This window comes from Helicoverpa zea, chromosome 23 (genome assembly GCF_022581195.2).
Source record: "Helicoverpa zea isolate HzStark_Cry1AcR chromosome 23, ilHelZeax1.1, whole genome shotgun sequence".
In the NCBI taxonomy this organism is placed as follows: domain Eukaryota; kingdom Metazoa; phylum Arthropoda; class Insecta; order Lepidoptera; family Noctuidae; genus Helicoverpa; species Helicoverpa zea.
In genome coordinates this window covers 9,930,184-9,950,843 of record NC_061474.1, presented here as the reverse complement: position 1 = coordinate 9,950,843, position 20,660 = coordinate 9,930,184, and the positions used below count along the sequence as shown (strand labels likewise).

The window sequence follows — 20,660 nt, the reverse complement described above, 5'->3', positions numbered from 1 at the left end:
CTACTCTTCTGTTTATTTCTTCCATATTTCGGTCTTTTCTAAATGAAATTTGTTTACCAAGATAAACGTAACTCTCTACATACTCGAGTGGCACATCATTAACCAGTATTGGAGTTAGCTGTCTGTTAGTCATTACTTTGGTTTTTTCTAAATTCATTTCCAGTCCCACTCGAGCGCTAGCAATTTGAAGTTGGTTGATCATTGTGTTGAGTTTAATAATTAATTAAAGTACATTATTGCCCTCTAATACATAGCCTGTGGGAAATAACTGGAAAACCTGTGTCAACTGCGTTCCGTTTCACGGTAAAACGTAGGAATGTTTGCTGTTTGTGTTTACCTTTGATTACGATTTATTGGTTGCTTTGATAGGTACTTAATTATTAGTAAATAGCTGTTGCTTGTTGTTCCCCTTACCCTCGCTCCGGAGGCATCAATAACCGCAACCGGGTAAAAAGGAGTCTTTATTCTTTCCGACGCTTCTTTCGTACGAACCGGGTAGTGTCTCTAGGAAAAGCTGACCGGAAAATCCGTTAGTGTGAAAATGCTAGGATGTGTTATTGGAGTCTTTAAAAGTTATAAAATATTTATTTGAATTGATAGGTCGGCTTTTAGCGTAATAAGTGGAACATTTGTCACATACCAATTTAGCCGTAACACTTTAATTAATCAATCGTTAATCATAATTTACCCAAATATTACCGCAATCATTTGTTAATAACAACTTCACATAATTACAGGCAATATATAAATATTTGGGGTGAATTCCGATTTAAAAATGTAATGAATTTTAAACAGGATAACCCATTTGCGTGTGTAGTGTACCGACGAAGTTTTATGCGTTCATATTGTGATTTATTTCGAAGTATCAAACTTCGGTATTTGAGTATAAAACATAATAAAAAATTGTGATACCTAAGTATTAGGTATTTTACGCACTCGTTCAAAAATAATCCTGTGGGTATTTATGAACACGTACTAAAAGATTAACTTTACATCTACTTAAAACAAAATGCTATTTATTTAATGAACCTGTTGGCCGAACTAACCGTCCGTATATTACAGTAAGCCACATGATCCAATGAAGCAATTGTGTAGTCATTACGCAATCTGAGCCAATGGGGAAAGTGACACGATCATACAATACCCATGCTTTTGTGTGTATGGAATCTTACTGCCGAATTATGACCTTAAGTAACTCTTGCAGACTGTTGACTTAATTGTCGGCCGATAGTTGGCCTGATAGTTGGGGGACAGTTTATTTTGAAGGTAATCGTGAAGCCAATCACACTTTTAAGGCTTAATTTCACCGACAATATAGATGGTAAACCTTAAAACCACTGTTTACTATTTTTCACATTTAATTAAAAATTTTAAACAGACAATTATTTTAAGAAATATTGACGTTTCTGTTGTCAGTGAATTTGGGCTTTAGTCGGTCTGATACATGTACATTGTAATGTGCGCACTACCATACATCTCTACTTATTTATTTATGAGCCCGACACAACTATCAGCCGATTAAAAGTTAGCAGTGTGCGGTAGCTCCAACGACTGCAGGATTAACTAACTAAAAGATTTGTTTTGCTAAAGGGATCTGAGAATATCCTGGAATTTATTTTAAGAGGGTGTAAAAACAATACAGTAAAAATATAGTAAGAGTCGGTTTACCGTAAGTGTCCATTCTGAAGTCATTGCCCATTTCCCAGTGGTAGAGCAATTGTCATAGAAAAACACAATATGTGTGTTGGTCCGAGGTTCCAATGGTTTTAATCAATCTTGGTAAATAAATGAATATACCAGAATACATATTTTGAAAATATGTGAGTTCAAGTTCTCTGGAAAAATCATAGATTTTATGCATCAAACTCAGCTGCTGACTTGAGATAATTAATTATCATGAACTTCTAGGCTATTATAAACTGAACGACTTGACTAGGACAACAGAAAACCAAAGGCACAGGTCAGTACAAAGCAGGTTAGCAACGGCAACCTTACACAACGCGATCATATTCCCCGCACGTGGCCACCACGTGTAGCTCAAGTGTTAAATAATACTAGCGCGGAATACTAACGAGCTCTTGCGAATTCTACGCGCCTGGTACAAGTGATGTAACGGTACTAAGGCAGCAGGAGTTTGGAAGAGATTTTATGATGATTGCGAAGAAAGTAATGACACTTTCTAATGCCTTAGGTACCTAATATTTGAGATTATTTTTATTTGATATTAATATGCTAACGAGCATTCCGAATTCTGCGCGCCTAGTACTTGTGATGTAATGGTACTAGGGCTGCAGGAGTTAGGAGATTTGAAAACGTTTATATGCAGAAAGTAATGTGAAGCTTCAGGGTTTTCTAATGTCCTAATATTTGACATTATGTTGATAGTTCTTCTGATTCTATGTTGTTATGTTTTGTCATTGAGCTCCAAAAAGGCTAAACCGATGTATTTACATAGGTGTGTGTGAGTGGGTGTCCCTACACTGTGTGATTGATTACTAATGTTAAATTATTATGTGGTAATTTGGAGAAAACTATCTAAAAAGCATATAGGCATTTATTAACTATGCTGACCAGTCAATGCTGTACCTAAAAAAAAATCGAAATACCTATCCTGAATTCGAAATTGATACTTGCTCGTTCGTTGCTAGACAAGCAAGTAAATACCAAAAATATCATATTCTGTAGAAATCCTAAACCGCCACTTTATGCAATCTCTGTTATTTGTTGACTAAATCTCCTGTCAAATATCATTTACCCTGTGATTGGTTGACCAAAATATGTAGCTACAAGCAACAACACGATTAATTTTAATGGGCTCGGAACGAAACTCGCTAGTAATCTGCGGATCCAATTTAAACGAACAAACTCATTATTTTCATACATAAACAAATAACTAACTTTATCGTTGTTTCAAAACTAGTTGTTTTCAGCAGTTTCTGTAGTATGTTCTGACGGATCTTACTTACATAGATAAATACATAGTTGAATGGGCAATCATACTAAATTGTGTCGAATTAATTAAGCAAATACAGCTAAATTAAACAGTATAATAACTTTTCATCAGTGTTTTGCTTATAATATATTTTTTACTGTTTCAGTGAGAACTACAGCAAACTGCAAACTTTTGGTCAGTCGATAGTTTGTTTGGGCTCATTAATCAGTATGAAGATGAATGGTAGTAGGCACATTACAAAGATCAGGTATATAGTCGGTATCAGACCGGCTGAAAACCTTGACTGGAATGAAAATTACAAAATTATCTATACATATAATAAATCTGTAAAAAAACTGTGTCTGTACATTGAATATATTAAAAAAATAATAATTGGGTGGGGTTTGGAAACAGTAATGGAGAACAAATCCAAAAAAAAAAAATTTGTCTGTATGTCTGCATGTCTGTATGTCTGTATGTCTGTTTGTTTGTACACGCTAATCTTCCGAACTACTGAACGGATTTCAATGATTTTTTCTTTGTTGTATCAGTATTAAGCCTGGTCAACATATAGGCTATAATTTATCTTCGAAACTTGAAGACCTGATGCAGAACTCCAACAGACCAACAAAACTATAAGAGATACAAAAATGGTGCCATGGCAAAAATTGTTTCATGTGATGAGCATTTTCAGCTGAGATAATAAATTTTAAAATCTGGAACACCTGATGTGGAACCCCAAGAGCCCAGCTTCTCTGTACCATATACAGGTATGACGTTTTAGCAAAAGTTGTTCAATTTGATAAGCACTTTCTATTGACTTATACAAATTGAAGATCTAAAACACCTGATGTGGAACTCCATCGGCCCAGCTAGACTATAGCATGTAGAGGTATGACGTTTTAGCAAAAGTGGTTCTATCTGATAAGCACTCTCTCAATGGACATGTATTTTTCTTTTCTCTTTCTCACAAACAAATAATAACGAAGATACAACAACGCTTGAATTTCGTGTTAAGTCACTGCTTAGTACAAATTTTACATACCTAGACGTGGCGTCACGAGCCCCCACTCTCCGACTTTGTTGCGTTATATCTCATTATTATTTTGTATGTCTCTTCCAGACCTCGGGACTACAGAGTTCCGAATTTTTGGGAGGCAAACGTGGGGCCGAAGCCAACACGCTGAAGCCCTTTTGAGACAACTTTAATGAAATGGTGACACAAAACCGACGATTATCTCTTTATACACTATAGAAATGAACCCAAGGACAATCCCCGGTGGACGTCGTTAAAACGTCGTTAAAAAAAAGACAATCCCCGGTTCTGTGCTAAACTATTGCTAACTATGGAGGAAAACTACTTGGGCTATTGTGATGGGATGTTAGTGGATGACAATGTATTAGGTACATGTAAAAATGACAGGTGGAGACTCGCCACCTCACTTACTGGGCCCCCGGGAACCAGTCACTGAATTGCAACAAGAGGGCAACAGGGACATGAGCGGCTGAAGGGTGAGGATACCTCGGCGGACTTTAAACGCAGATTACGCGCTCCCTGTGCTTACCATGAGGCACCTACCCTCCGAGCAGGGCTACTAATCCTGCTCTAGCGACTCCACTCTGGACGGCCAAGCCAAGCCAGACGCGTGAGACCTACCCCCGTCATGGTTCACTCCGACCGGCCGGAGATGGGGGACAGTATACTCTCCCTGAAGAACTCAGTATATATAGCACCGCGGGGTCGCTACTCCCCGTCATCAGCCTCAGATGTCCTGCGGTGCCTATATCTCATTATTATTGTCGTTATTATCTCAAGAGCCTTTGTCCCAATTATGTTAGGGTCGACTTCCAGTCACGATGCAACTGAGTACCAGTGTTTTACAAGGAGCGACTGCCTTTCTGACCTCCACAACCCGGTTAACCGCTCAACCCAACACCCTTTGGTAAGACTTACTGGCTTCTGACTACCCATAACGACTGCCAAGAATGTTCAATGACAGCCGGAACCTACAGTTTAAAATCCCCTCCAAATAACGGTCATTGGTATCCAAAATATACGTAGAAAGTACATACGAACTTAGAAAAGCATTGGCAGGCACTTGCAAGACCTGGAATCAAAGACGCACGTTCATACTTGAGAGATTGGTTCTTTACCCACTAAACCACCACGACTTCCACTAAGTCACCACGACTTTGTCATCTATTTAATCTTTTTTACGTAATAATACGTGTAATATTTTTGCCACACATAACTTAAATGCGGACTAATTAGAATTTTTCACTACTTTTATCCCTATGGTCACGTCTATTGCGGTTCAGTTCTCAGCGTTTTGTTTAGTCTGCTGTGCTTTTGCCGTTAAAGTACAAAAATTAAATATATGGAACGTTTCTAATGGTTATGCGTATTCTGTTGTTTTCAAGTCAACGGGCCCTTAAAATTCAATATCAGACTATTCAGATCTTTGATTTTGCTGACCCCGTAGTCGCTGGCATAAGGGACAGGATCCGCGTACGAAGTCGCGAGCAGAAGCTAGTAATTAATAAGCTGCAATGTATGTAATTTAACGCATTTGTAAAATTTTTCATCGTTCTCATATTTTTTTTCGGAAGGAACGGAAAAAATTTCAGAGGTTAAAAACAAAATAAAAAACCATTATCATCCCTTTTACAACATCAAAAGGGTTCATTTTCTGCTTCGAGGAATTGTCCTACTTTTCTTTCTTCCATTTTTCCTTGATAAGCATTGTTATCCGTCGTCAGATAAAGAGTAGGTAGGTCCCGAACTAATGACTCTTACCTATACATTAGTTATCTGAGATCTGGATCGTGATAGAAAACTCTTTTAGAAGACAGATTTACTGGTTTAAGGAAAACAAATGCTATTTTGGCACCCTTGGCTATTTACTGTTTTTTTTTCTGAACTAAGAATGTAACAGCGCTTTCACAAAAGCGGATTTTCTCAGTGCAAATAATTGACAACTACCAGTTCAAATGATGATACTCGAGATTGTGACTAACAGCCAATTTCTTCATTAAAAGTAAAAGCCAAAGTTAAAGTCACGGTCAAATTCGTTTTCTATTAGTTTTGGTGTTACTTTAGCCTTGAAAAAACGAATTTGACAGTTAGGTACTTTTACTTTATGACATTACTTTGGCTTTTACTTTTGATGAATAAACTGGCTTTCCTATTCCTAATTTATTTAAGACTAGCTGTTGCCCGCAACTTCGTCTGCGTGGGCAATCTCGAATCGTCAAAATACTACTTATCCCGTAGGTGCATTCTTTCACGTGACAGTATAATTAGGATTAGCACTTAGCAGTCGCATAGATTCATTGATCAAGGTTGTGTTGTGGATGTGACCATTTATCTAAACAAAAGAAGTAAAGTTTGTGACGTTGTTCAGCCAATTTGGAAAATTATTACGTATGGTGCGTAAGTAATTTTCACAGGAAACAGCTATAATCTATGTCTACATGCTTTGAGTCTGACAAAGCTGTCATTTGTACATTTTCTGCAGCTGCTGCGACTAATCAGAAGCCAGAAAGTCTGTCAGTATTACCATAATATGGATATCGTCTTGTGTAGTTGACTGGATTGTAGATAGGTAGTCGCTCCAAGCAAAATATTGGTACTCATACAGATTCGATGACTGGAAGCCAACACCAACATAGTTGGGGAATAGCTGGATGGATGATAAAATGAGTCATCATCATCAGCAGGCGCATAGGGTACGATAGTTTTACTTACTCATGGTAAGGCTGACCGCACATTAGGCGTGCGCGATCCTCGGGCGTGTGAGTAGCGCGGGCGTCGCGAGCGCGCTGCGTGAACGTCGCGTTTTGCTGCCCTGCGGCATGTGTGAAGAGTGCAAGCGACGCGCTCGCGGCGAGCACGCGGCGCTCGAGTTGCGTTCTTACCCCTTCGCCTGCTATCCCCGCCGCCCGCTAAACGCGTTAGCAGTTAAACGTCAAGGTGAGCGGCGCGTGCGCGCCGCGAGCGCGCTGCAAATGCCGCAGGGCAGCAAAACGCGACGCTCACGCAACGCGCTCGCGACGCACGCGCGGCGCCCGCGCTACTCACACGCCCGAGGATCGCGCACGCCTAATGTGGGGGAGGCCTAAGCCGGGACTCCACCGAAATGTTTGCATTAGTTCACGAATAGGCAAAATGTACGTATCTGTGAGAGTCCACTTCATGTGTTCGTACTTGAAACCTGTAGTTTTGCCAAGATTTTCAGAATGTACGCTCGCAATTTGTCATTTCTTGGTGGAGCCAGCAAATCAAAAGAAACATAAGTGTTGTATACTGTGAGTCACTACCGCACACCGGGAAAATTTCGCTCTTGCGGAGGACGTTTATGTACCATATTTTGTGTCAGACGTAAACAGGACGACAGTAAGTATCCACTGAAACACTTTCAAAGATCTGATGAACGAACAAATCAGACCTGACTTGGTCACCTGGGGCCAATCAGAGCTCTATGAAGCGATAATACGCTTTGGCTCCTACTGTTATTGTGGTTTCTGAAAATTTATTCACCTCATTCAACGATGAATGTAATTCTGATGGTACTATTACCTTATTTGTTGATTAAATGACATCAAACGTAGTTTTATATAAAAGGTGTTTTTTAGGGTTTTTAGACTTGGCTCGGGTCTTACTGAGACTGTTCGTAATCGTGAACAGTGTATTTGCGATCAGAAGTTGAAAGTAAGCATGTCTCTGGTATGCGGCGCGTAATTTGTACGTTTTCAGACGCATAAAGCATTTTACGTGTGTATGGTATTAAATAGAGAGAGCTCCCATTTCTTATCTGCACTTTGAATCTGGGCTTGTTTTTAAAGCTACAGAATCCTACATTACCTTCCTCACGCTTAGCAGCGCTTGCGAGAGATAGATCCTCATTTCTTCTAGGATTAAGTTTACATATTTTGCATCAGAAAAAATAATTAAGGTCTACTTAATACTACTCACTCAAAGTAATTTGTTTTAAGGCCACCACATTAGTGGAAGATAAGCTAAACTATGTTTATGAGAAAATCCTGATATGAACTCCATCTGTAACTTTAAATGATAATTAATTGTTCCACTAAAGTCATCATTTTTGACATAATGTTCAAAAAATAATTTAGATGACACCGTTTTAAATTTGGCTGAGAACTATTAATTTTCTTTTCATCAAGGTAATAATTATAGTTGGATTTTGATGTGGCACGGCAAACTGACAAACACTATTGAAATGTCTATCGAAAAATTACACTACGTGTTAAAATATGGTGAATTACGGAAAATACACAACTCCATCTGTTGAAATAATAATCCTCTATGGGTCATTGTCATAAGGGGGTTCAGTTTGCAAAAAATAAAAAAATCTAATATTTTTAAAGAAATGTACATTCATTTAATAAATGAGATCAATTGTAACAATACTAAATAATTGTCTGAGATCAGAATTAAGAAATAACATAGTTATTTGAAAAAAACAGTTTTATAGGTCCACCAAAAAGACACGAGTGTCCACCAAATGTACGCAATGTATAATTAAGTAAGAAAAAAAACAAAATAATTTAATTCTTTTTCGATGGAAATAATCGAATCTCCTCATAAACACAAATAAAAAAAAAACAACCTGGTGTCATCAAAAACAAAATAAAGATAAAATAAAACAACTTGTCCACCGAAAAGATTATGTCTTTTTGGTGGACTAAAAGAATATATCATCCTCCTCTGATGATGACCAAAAACGTTGAGAACGCTTCTGGTGTACTTCTGCTGGTGTTTCAGGTCTTGAAACAGGTGGTGAGCACGAACTGTCAGAGTAAACATCGGCAAACCGAATGCGTTTTCGACTTTTTAGTCCACGCAGGATCTTTGAAGAAGTTGATTTTTCAGGATCATTGCTTTCAGTCTCATCAACTATTGAGCTACAGTTTTTTTTTCCGTCGATTGAAAGGCACAACTGTTGAACTATAGGAGTCCAGTTTGGACTCATCAGTGGGCTATGTAGATTTGAAAAGGGGCTAGGACAACTCTGAACTGGCGTAGAGCGCGAACTGGCAAGAGCAGGTATCTCAATGTGTAAGTTTTGTGGTGGTAAGTCAAGACTTATACAACCTAGATCATAATGAGAACACGACGCACCAGGATTGCAAGTAATACAGCTCAGCCTTCGAAACTGGAGCATTTTGGGATCAATTTTGTCCCATGTTACTTGATGCACTTGCATAGTGCCACGGAAAGGCCGGATAGTGCAGTTTTTAATTTTGACCTCAATTTCTTTGGCCGTAGTATCATCGATCTTTATAACTTCAATTCCTTTGCAGCTCTCATGTACACATTTAATAAATTCATCGATATTGCTTATATCATTTTCTTTAGCTACGTGCTTATCAGCCGTTCGCTTGAGGCACCCTCCTACACCATCAGGGGCCCCTTTACCATGCCCACTCTCGCTAAAGTGCCACATTATATTATTTGCCTGTGTTTCTTCAGCCAAGTAAGCAGCAATCAAATGAAACATGGTCTTATTTTTGTATTGCGTCGAGGGACCATCACTTAAAACGTGGAGACGTTTTAAATTAGGCACTAATGTTTTTATCATTGCAATAATTGGTTTTAAGTGAGCACAAATATATGTAGGGCTATGATTCAAATATTCGCTAACCGTACAAAAAGACTTTGTAACGATGCGTTTCTCCTCAGTATTTTCGTCAGCATAATAGAATACTCCAGTGTGTAATGAAATCTGGTCTTTAGATCCACCAAAATGGGCCGATTGTATTTCTGAAGAATACTTGCAATTGTAATTTTCCGAGAAGTCAATATGCAACAAGCCTTCGCATGCTGACATATTTATTTTAATATTTTTGATGACACGAAACTGATGTAACATATTGCAAGTATGCTTCATGAAACGTTCTATATTGTCCAACAAGTGGTTCATCAGTTGTCTTTTGGACGTATTCACTGTTTCTTTGATAGTCTTCTGGCAAAGTTTTTCGTGACCTTTAATCGTTTGCATAACTTTTTTTGTGACCCATCTCTCATATTTTATTGTATCTGTTGGTGTAAATTGATTGAATGTTATCTTTTTGTGTCTACATATCAAACATTTTCGTTCCAGACAGTTTTCTTTCATGTCTTCACAACAAATGGATTTACACACTGCCATTGCAGAGTTTTCATTGATCATACGGGCATTTTTTAATGATTTTATTATCAACTCCATGTTGGTATGTGTTGCACACAAACAAGTCTCACGTGCTGTAACTTTTGGATTCAAGACCCAAAACGGCCTATATCGGCAAAAAGTTTTATACGACGTATGTAAATTCATCTGAGTCACAAATTTTTTGTGCAGATTGAGAAGAGAATCATTGAGGAACCGGATCTGTTTCTTCTGTTTAAATCTGGTAATAGTTTCTTTTTTTCCAGCTGTGGTACGACTTGATTCGTCACTCAGTAAAAATCTTTGAACTGCGTCACTCAAATCTTCTTTCACTACCTTCGTTTTATTTTTTCTTTCTTTGTTTTTCTTCTTGTTCTGTAATCTACTTAAGCGCATTTTGTACTTAGACAGCTTGTTTTCTACAATCTTCAGTTTAGATTTTAGCATGAGATTTTCTAATTTAAGTCGACGTTTATTTTTCGCAGCTACAGCCCGGCCTGCTGCAGCCCGGGAAGTTGATTTTGATGTCAATGAATTAGCTGAACTTGTTGGAGGGGTTTCATCTGTGAATCGTGCCGTTTCTCTTTGTAACTTCAGTCTGTCTCTACGTAATTTTGCATCCTTTCTCCATTTGTTTCTTAATTGTCTCTGCTGTCTCTCTGATAAATCATTTATTGTCTTAATTTCCCCTTGCGATTTTTTCCTATAGTAGTACTCTCTATCTTTCTTCCGCTTTTCTTCTAACGCTACTGGGTCTTTCTTCATTTTTTCTCTTGCTCTCCTCATACTTAACTTCTTTTGCTCGCGTCGTTTCTTTTTCTTTTCTTCTTCACTCAATTTATTTCTAGTTCTAACCATTGCCTGTGTATAAAAGAGAACGAGCTTGAGCAAAGCAAAAAGAAAGATTTATTGATAAAGCAAAACACGAATATCTCACATTGAAGTCAACCACCAGATGTTAAAAATCATCAGATTTCATCCTGATAATGATATCCAAATGCGATTAAAATGTTTGCTTATACCTGCTTAATCACCCAATTTAGAAACCCAAATTGCAAAAAAACAAACAAGTATCTAGTAAATATTTGTATGTATCAAACCGCTTTCCGAAGACAATATTTTAATTATGCAGTGAAATATCTAGTTTTACTGTTAAAGCCCGCATGCAGAACCCGGTCGAACAAAGCAAAAAAAAAAAAAAAATCCATTCGGTAGACATTCGTCTTTTTGGTGGACACACGGCCCACCAAAAAGATGTCCACCGAGTGGATTTTTCTGGCAATTTGTTTCATACCAAGCAGTATTTTGAGGTTATGTTGAAGTTGCAATTGAAAATAGATTAATTACTTACAATTCTAACATATAAAGTAAAGTAATGAATTACTTAGGTTTTACTTACCAAAATCCACAAGGAACCGAAAAGACACACTCAACTTTGAAACAATTTGCGATTTTTAACGAGGAGCAATAACTTCGATCTTGTTCGGCCGGCGACAAAATGGCGCTGCGCTCGATCAGCTGACTATTGGACGCGTTCGAGAATAACGTTCCGTTCACAACATTTTATTGTTATCACAAATATTTTGTAAAAATAAATGTCGTCCACCAAATAGATGTTGCTTTTAATAACATTATACTATACGCTAAAAGTGACTTATTTTTAAGCCATAATGTTTATTATTGAGTTATTGAAGTGATTAAAATGTCTAATTTAGGAAAACATACTCGAACGTGAAGTTTACTTGGAAGGTTTTTATAAATGGTCGAATTTGTATGAAGAGGGTGAGCGGTAACAGTCCACCGAGGCTGACTTTTCTATAACAATTGTGTTGTAGAAAGTTTATTTTTATTTCATCTGTGTACGAGACCGAGGGTCGACTTGGGAGGGGATGGCAATTAAATACTGTTATTATTAATTTACAAGTATATTGCCTATTTCAATGCTCGCGTTTTGATCTCACAAAAAAATAATATTCTAACTTACATACGTATTTGCTTGTAACGAAACCATAGCGCGATCTAATTCGACGACAACGCCATCTATCGAGGTATGCGACAATTTTATTGATTTAAATACGAATATGAATATTTCACGCTATGATTTCGTTACCCAAACATACCGCCCACCAAGGACATTGTGCAAAATGTCCTTATTACTGGCCGCCCACCATGCCAACAATGGCATGTTATGACACAAACAACTATGCAATAGCTTAAAAATATAAACCAATAATAACAAAACGGTATACAAAAGGCAAATAGACGTTGACAGACTAACCAGTGTTTCAGACTATTAAACTTACAATACAAAAATCACATAAACATTAACTTAAAACACAAACTTAAACTTTATAACATATCTGACTTTACTTGGCCATTGGCAATACACATAACTTAGACACAGGTCTTTTAATAATTGAGGCCTTCGTGCGTAAAGTTACTACCCGCGCAATTCCGTCAGGTCCACAATGCTTCTGCTCAATCCTTCCCAATAACCATTTTCCGGGAGGCATGTCGTCCTCCTTGACTAATACTACCGTTCCAACAGATGGTTCAGGAATTTGGTGAGCCCACTTGCGTCTTTGTAAAAACTGATGTAAATAATCATGTGACCAACGTCGCCAGAACTCCTGCATCATTCGCTGTTGGAGCTGCCAGCGTTGTAAACTGCTAATATTCGCTTTTTCATAATTGGAGTCCGGAACTAAAACCGCTGGCTCTCCAATCAGAAAATGAGCTGGGGTCAATATATCGACCTTATCTTCATCCTCAACATATGACAACGGCCTCGAATTGAGGCACGCTTCAACCTGGGCCAGCACCGTAGCCATTTCTTCATACGTCAGAGTTGTGTTACCGATAATCCTCTTTAAGTGGTACTTAGTGGACTTTATTCCTGCCTCCCAAAGACCACCAAAATTTGGTGCATGAGGAGGAATGAAGTGCCATTCCGTGCCATTTGTAGCAAGATACTCTGCTAACTCGGCGTTAAAATTAGATTTTTCGGCATTGTATAAAACAAGTAATTCACGCGCAGCACCTACAAAATTTGTACCGTTGTCGCTGTACAACTCGGCGCAGCGACCACGCCTAGCTACAAATCTTTTATACGCAGCCAAGAACCCCTTGGTACTCAACTCGCTAACTACTTCTATATGAACTGCTCGAGTAGACATGCATATAAAGAGTGCAATGTAACCCTTATATGATTTGTTCCCACGCCCTTTCGATACTCTTATATTTATGGGTCCTGCATAATCCACTCCTGTACATAAAAAAGGTTTATTTGGTGTTACACGTGCTGATGGTAGTTGCCCCATAAGTTGAGTTCGAGTTTTGGCTGCATACCTAATGCATGTAACACAGTTCCTCACATATTTTTTGGCTAGCAATTTAACCCCGATAATCCAATACTTGGATCTTAAATATGTGACCATAAGCTGCGGGCCCCCATGCATGGTTTTTGCATGAGCGTCAGCAACCAGAAGCTGACTCAAAAAAGATTCTTTTGGCAAGAGGATTGGGTGTACGCGATTCTGATCCAATTGAGACATGTCTAGTCTTCCTCCAACTCTTATAATTCCATCAGAATCAATAAAGCTATTTAACGACTTCAGATTACCCTTTTTCTTACTATTCTTTGATTCCTTCAATTCTTCCGAAAAATCCTCTTGGCATCTTTTTATGCAAGTGTTCGTAGCATCGTCCAGCTCCTGCTTTGTTAATTCTTTTGTGCTATGTTTATTAGTTGCATTTTTCCTCAGATTCAGAAACCGCTTGCAGTACGCTATGACTCTAATTAATTTTGACAACTTCGAAAACTTATTCCAGATGGTAATTGTATCTAACGCAGTCGTGTGCACCTTGACTTCTTCCAAATGTGTTGCGAGATGCTTCGGTCTTTTATATTCAATCACTTCCTGTCGCAACAGATCCGGACCATTCCACCATATAGCCGTAGATTTTAATTCAGATGGGCACACACCACGGGAAGCGCAATCTGCAGGATTTTCTTTAGATGACACGTGTGACCAGTGGTAAGTATCCACGATGTTTAAAATATCTGAAGCACGATTGGCTACAAACGTCTTCCAGCGGCTCGGATGACTATTGAGCCAAGCCAGTACCACTTCACTATCTGTCCACGCATGCCAATCACACTTCTGGATACCCATTACATCTCCTACTTCAGCCATTAATTTGGCCAGAAGAACGGCCCCACATAGTTCGAGCCTTGGTATAGACACTTGTCTAATTGGTGCCACCTTTGTTTTCGACGTGACCAGAGAAATGTTAATTTTTCCCTCGTCATCTATAACTCTGAGATAAATGACAGCTGCATATGCCATTTTGGAAGCATCAGAGAAGCCATGGAGTTCCTGCTTTACGTTAGCGACAATATGCAGCCATCGTGGGATTCTAACCTCGCCCAAGAAAGGTAAGTTGCGATGGTAAGTAGACCATTCCTGTACTAAATTATTAGGAATTTCTTGATCCCACTCTAAACCTGCTAACCACAATTTCTGAATAAATATTTTGGCTAATACAATACTAGGCGCTAGCCACCCTAATGGGTCAAACAACCGCGCTATTTCGGCGATAATTTTTCTTTTTGTTATAGGTGCAGTGACCGTCAGAAGTTTTACGGCATACTGGAAGACGTCATCACATGAGTTCCAGGTAAGTCCCAGTATTTTTGTAACCTCGTCAGTTTTTATCTTTAGTTCGTCATCTGTAGTACACTTACCCTCCCTGATTTTATCTAATAATGCCTTGCTATTACTCCTCCATTTTTGCAAGTAGAAGCCGCCTTTAGCTAAAACTTCGTTCATCTCTATGTAGATTTTGTATCCCTCTTCTGTAGTATCCGCTCCCGTCATCAAATCATCCATGTAAAAATCATTAAGAATTATCTTCTCCACCTGCGGCTTATCCTTACATTCATCATACGCAACTTGATGTAATGTACGAACCGCTAAGTATGGTGCTGATGCGGTACCAAAAGTGACGGTCATCAACTCGTATTCTTCTATTTCCTTTCCAGGATCGTCTCTCCAGAGTATCCGTTGATACATTGTATCAGAATTATCAAGCAGTACCGCTCTATACATTTTGATGACGTCGCTGACAAGACATATCGGATGGGTTCTCCATCGCATAATCGTATGACGGAGTTCAGCTTGTAACGTCGGACCAATTAATAAGTTGTCATTAAGTGACATTCCCATTGTTCCTTTGCAGGAAGCATCAAATACGACACGCACTTTCGTCGTTTCCTTATCCTCCCGGATGACGGCGTGATGAGGTAAGTATATTGCTTTACTATTATCCTTTTCCTTTTCTGTAATCTTTCTCATATGCTTCAAATCTAAATATTCTTGCATAACCTTAGCATAATCTTCTCTTAATGTACTGTTCTTCTTTAACCTTGTCTCTAAACTCTTCAGTCTTTTTTCAGCAATGCACTTAGACTCGCCAACCTTACTGACCGGGTCAGAATCACGCAGCGGCAGTTTTACAATGTATCTGCCCATGCTATTCCGCTTTGTGGTAGCCGTAAATATTTTTTCACATTTAATTTCATCCTCCGTGAGTATCTTCTTTGTTCCAGATGGTTCAGCTTCCAACTCCCAAAATCGTTTCAACATGTCATCGGCTTGAACACTGGAGTGCATCACGGCAATGTGTGAATGAACATTTGACTCAGGATCCACTTCACAAGATCCCGACAGTATCCATCCAAAACTAGTATCTTGCGCCAATAGAGTTCCAGTTATATTTCTTTTAATGCCCTCCTGGATAATTTGACTGTAAACCTCAGCACCCAATAAAATATCAATTTTATTAGGTTTGTGGTATTCAGGATCAGCCAAATCATCCTCGGTCAAATCTATCCATTCTATCCTGGCTACTCTCGTAGCTGGAAGAAGGGCGGTGACCGACTTCAGTACGTAAGCATTAACCCCTACCTGGAAATTCGGATCTATTCTTGACCTCAACTTAATATCAACGGTGAACTTAGACGTTACACTTTTTTCACCCCCTACACCTAATACAGTGTGCCTTGATGGCTTTTTCTTCAATCCTAAATATTGAACTGTGGACTCCGTAACGAAAGAACCCTGTGACCCTTGGTCTAGCAAAGCCCTAATGACCTGATAATTCCCTTCTTTCGACTCAGCTTTAACCAAAGCCGTAGTTAAGAGCACAGTTTTCTGACCTCTTCCTGTCGAAAGACATGACACTATCGGTTTGCTTGACCCCTCCGCTTGAACGGTTATTTCACTACTATTTTTATTTGTATCCTCCTTCACCGACCTACCAGCAGACGATGAGGCTTCCTCGCGAGCATTATTATTAATTTCCCCAACACCAGACCCCGAAACACCTGTTGGGTGTAATAACGTGTGGTGGCGGCGTTTGCACACTTGGCATCTAAGAGTGTTTCTACAGGCTTTTGCAGAATGGTTATTGAGAAGGCAAACAAAACACAACTTATTTTCCAGAGCAAAATTACGACGGGCATCGTTAGTTTCTTTACCGAACTTTTTACATAAATATATTTTATGATCTTCAGAACAATATAAACAAGACGCAGTGTGATCAGCATTTTTTTTAACAATGTGAAAAGACTTGGTAACTTTCTTATCACTATTATTTAACTTAGTTTCTATATTTTCTAGACCTCTGAATCGACCTGTTAAGAACTCCGAGAACTGAACAAAAGTTGGTAAATCATCAGATGGCTCTGAGGCTACCTTCAACTCCCAGGCCTTTCGAGTATCTTTATCTAATTTTATACTTATAATATGAATAATCAATATATCCCAGGATGAAACATCAATACCTAGATTTTTTATTGACTCTAAGCAATCTGACGTTGTACTTATAAGTTTCTTAATTTCAGTAGCCGATTCAGACACTAAATTCTTTTGACTTAACAAACGTTTCAAGATGCCGTTAGCTAAAAACCGTTTATTATTGTACATACTGTCCAACTTTTCCCAAGCAATTTGATAACTATCGGACGACATTTTAATATTTCGCAATAGCTGTTCAGCTTCTCCTGTCAAATGACCTCGGAGATAGTAAAACCTTTGGGCATCATCTAGGGCCTTGTTTTCGTGCACAAGACCTAAAAACAAGTCCCTAAATGTCTGCCACTCCGTATAATTACCCGAAAACATAGGAATTTTTATTTCAGGCAACTTGAAACGTGTAGCTGAACTTTGACCAGATACAACAACACTTTGTTTATTCGAATTTAATTTACATAACATCTCTTTTAAATCAGTCTTATATTCTACGTACAACTCTTCTACATCATCATATATTGCATTTTTGTGGTAGTCTGAACTATACAAATCTGATCTCTTGACTTGACTTATAATTTTAGTATGAGTGTCTGAAAATAGAGACCACTGTTGTTCTAAATTATCTAGCCTGGTTTCCACATAAGAAGTCGTTAATCTTTCCTTTGGGGACTTCTTAAAATTAGCCTTAGCTTTTAACATTTTGGCTTTAATATCATCTTGCAGATCACTAAACGCTTCCATTATGTAATAATAAAACGTAAACAACTATTTGAACAACAAAGTACTAAACTATAACTTTAAAATTTTACAAGTCTTTAAACAGAAGTTCACTGAACCCAAAATCGGGCATGGATTCCCCGTCTCAACCACTTTTCACTTAAAACTATTACAAGTCCAAACTACTAAAAAATTTACTAAGTTAATTTATAATGGAAATTAATTTCCAATAAACTTTCACTTTTTTGGAAATTTCCAACTAATCTTCCTGATAATAATTGGAAATAATTGTACTCACGATTTATCCACTGATTCACTCACTGACACTAACTGCTGATGCCCCGTTGTGATGTCTGCGCCACAGTACAAGTGGCGCCCTCTCGTGGCCACGAGCTGCACCTCTTCTCCTCCCTTGCCTCGTCCCTCCGGTTGCTGCTGCCACCAGTAGTGCTGCACCACGCTCCACTGGATGCACCCTGCGCCAACCGGTCTTCCACCCCCAGCTCCTGGCACCTCTCACCTGGTACCCACTGAAGGGGATGCTCTGGACAGCGATCCACTGCCCAGTAACGAAGCGAAGGGTGGTAATTTCTACCACCACCGGAAACCACCACGAAACACTCCCGACCACATCCGACTCCTAAGGACCATGTACGAGACCGAGGGTCGACTTGGGAGGGGATGGCAATTAAATACTGTTATTATTAATTTACAAGTATATTGCCTATTTCAATGCTCGCGTTTTGATCTCACAAAAAAATAATATTCTAACTTACATACGTATTTGCTTGTAACGAAACCATAGCGCGATCTAATTCGACGACAACGCCATCTATCGAGGTATGCGACAATTTTATTGATTTAAATACGAATATGAATATTTCACGCTATGATTTCGTTACCCAAACAATCTGTAATTATGAGTATACGTTAATAAATAATTAATTATAATCTTTACTATAAAATAAGAATAAGCTCTCAACTTTATATTAAAATTTTAGATTTTTGTCTGTAACAAAATTTTACGCGGTTATGACAATGACCCCTATAAAGAATGTATGGTAATATTGTCATTTACCACCTCGCTCCTTTGACAAATTGATGATGTATTTTATTTACCACAGATGGAGCTACTTTAACCTTGGCTAAACAATATTTTCTTATTTTTTTTTTCTTCCGAAGTTACTTATAAAGGTGTGATTTTCTGTGTAAAGATTAATAATAGGCCGATCAACTAATATAAGTACAACATTCAAATGTACAGTTTTGACAAATAGATTGCGTGTCGTAATATTTTACATCTTGAATTCACAAAATTAATCATATCTTTTGATAGAGTGAATCGATTTCGATGAAACAAAAACTAAGTAATACCCCAAGTTACGTAGAATTTTTGTATATAAGCATTGTCTGCATTTAATTCGTAGATTTTACGTGAATCCCGAACAAACAAACAGATAAACAGACAAACAGACAAAAATGACAAAAATGATGGAAATGGGTTCTGTTAGTTATCCTTTAACATGCTGGCTATTTTTTTTGTCAATTTCTTAAATGTACAAAAATTACTTTTCTACAGATTTATTATATGTATAGATTTTTAAACTTTCATAATTTGTACAACATATGATACCTGTTTATTTCCTGAAGTTTCAGCCTCGCCTGTGTACCAATCCACCAATGACCACGGTCGGCGAAATTCAGCCGAAATATCGGGAAAATAAAAAAAGTATCGTAGAACCTAATTTATTTATTCGATTACAGCAAAGTCACATTAAAATAAAAACATCGAGCCTTTTTGAGAAAATGTTCCATAAATTAAGTACCAACAAAAATAAACGACAAAAGGAAGCCACCTTTACAGAAATAAATCTAAAAATAAAATTAAAAAGAAACAACGCGAAATAGAAAAAGCCAAGGTATGTAACAATAAATCCTGTGTTTGTTCCGCCAATAACAAAAACAGGATGAAGGTGGGTAGGATGACTTACGGGATGAACAGGGATGGGAGGGGGGGGGGAGGTCACTAAAATCAGGTGAAATCCCCATTAAGACAGGATAATGTAGGTGCTTTGGACGACAACATGTTGTAAGCAATTGGTCAGTTCGATTTGCTTTTGTTTACTTGAAGGAAATAATGAATCTTTGATCGAATATAAGTAGAAAAAAAAAAACTGTCCAAGAGCGAGTCGGACACGCAAAACGGAACATTAATTTGTTCTAGTTTTCAGTATTTGTTGTTATAGAGGCAACACAAATACATCGGACTATTTATTTACCTTTGGATAAAAAAAAATATTTTTTTAGTTTCAAAAATGATCTGCGTTAATGGAGTTCAGTTGAACTTTAGCATTTTTGTATGAATGAATTAATTTAACGAAATGAATTAATTATTTCAATCTACTAAGTGCGACGTGTACTCCAGGGAAATTCTTTTAAAAGGTGGTTTTCATTTTCATTTTTTTTGTTTGTTTATTACTTACTGTGATATTAATTTTTCACTTACTTACATTTTTTTTCACGTTTCGGAGTAGAAATTTTAATTTTCATTTAGAATTTAGCGCATATTCATCACGTTTTCAAGTGTTTAAAAAAATTGTTATGAGTACCTACTTATAACCATTATGCCCATTGAGACATTGTTATTTATTTATCTGCACCTACTTACACTATGATGACCACTACAGATTTCACCACTTAGCATTATGCCTCTTAATTATATACTTCATAATATGTAGTAAACACAATTGTTATCATTTGTATGAAGATTGAGATATATTTAATACGAGCATAGGTATATTGCCTTTCCCATACATAGACTATCTAACACCGAAAGAGAGGTTAGCGACTTTAAACACACTCTTCATCTCTTTGATAATAACGTTTTCTTTCAAAACAAGGTCCTCAGGAAACATAAAAATTCTCAAAAAAAAAAAAAATGTTTTCTCATTGCTCTCATGCAAAATGATAGTCAGTCACAATCTGATAATAAAGCGCTGACGCTGTTTCGCTACTAAGTAATATTAA

The 20,660-nt window shown here is 37.8% G+C and overlaps 3 protein-coding genes across 4 annotated transcripts in view; all 3 read right to left on the bottom strand.

Annotated features, from left to right (window-relative positions):
* The window catches only part of LOC124641749 (cGMP-specific 3',5'-cyclic phosphodiesterase), a 141,153-nt gene that overhangs the window by 55,858 nt on the left and 64,635 nt on the right, over positions 1-20,660 (bottom strand). The gene's annotated exons all lie outside the window — the stretch shown is intronic.
* Positions 8,638-11,954, bottom strand: LOC124641741. Its single transcript, XM_047179908.1, has 2 exons — positions 11,501-11,954; positions 8,638-10,962 (listed from the first exon to the last, which is right to left on the bottom strand). Exon 2 carries the CDS (start codon positions 10,957-10,959, stop codon positions 8,638-8,640), a length of 2,322 nt encoding a protein of 773 aa, XP_047035864.1. The 5' UTR covers positions 10,960-10,962; positions 11,501-11,954.
* LOC124641740 lies at positions 12,468-17,657 on the bottom strand. The gene has a single exon (XM_047179907.1). The coding sequence runs from the start codon at positions 17,655-17,657 to the stop codon at positions 12,468-12,470; it is 5,190 nt and encodes a 1,729-aa protein (XP_047035863.1).

What these genes read in the sequence shown, in the direction of transcription:
- LOC124641741 (XM_047179908.1), bottom strand. Translation starts at nt 10,959, where the DNA reads ATGGTTAGAACTAGAAATAAATTGAGTGAAGAAGAAAAGAAAAAGAAA.
- LOC124641740 (XM_047179907.1), bottom strand. Translation starts at nt 17,657, where the DNA reads ATGGAAGCGTTTAGTGATCTGCAAGATGATATTAAAGCCAAAATGTTA.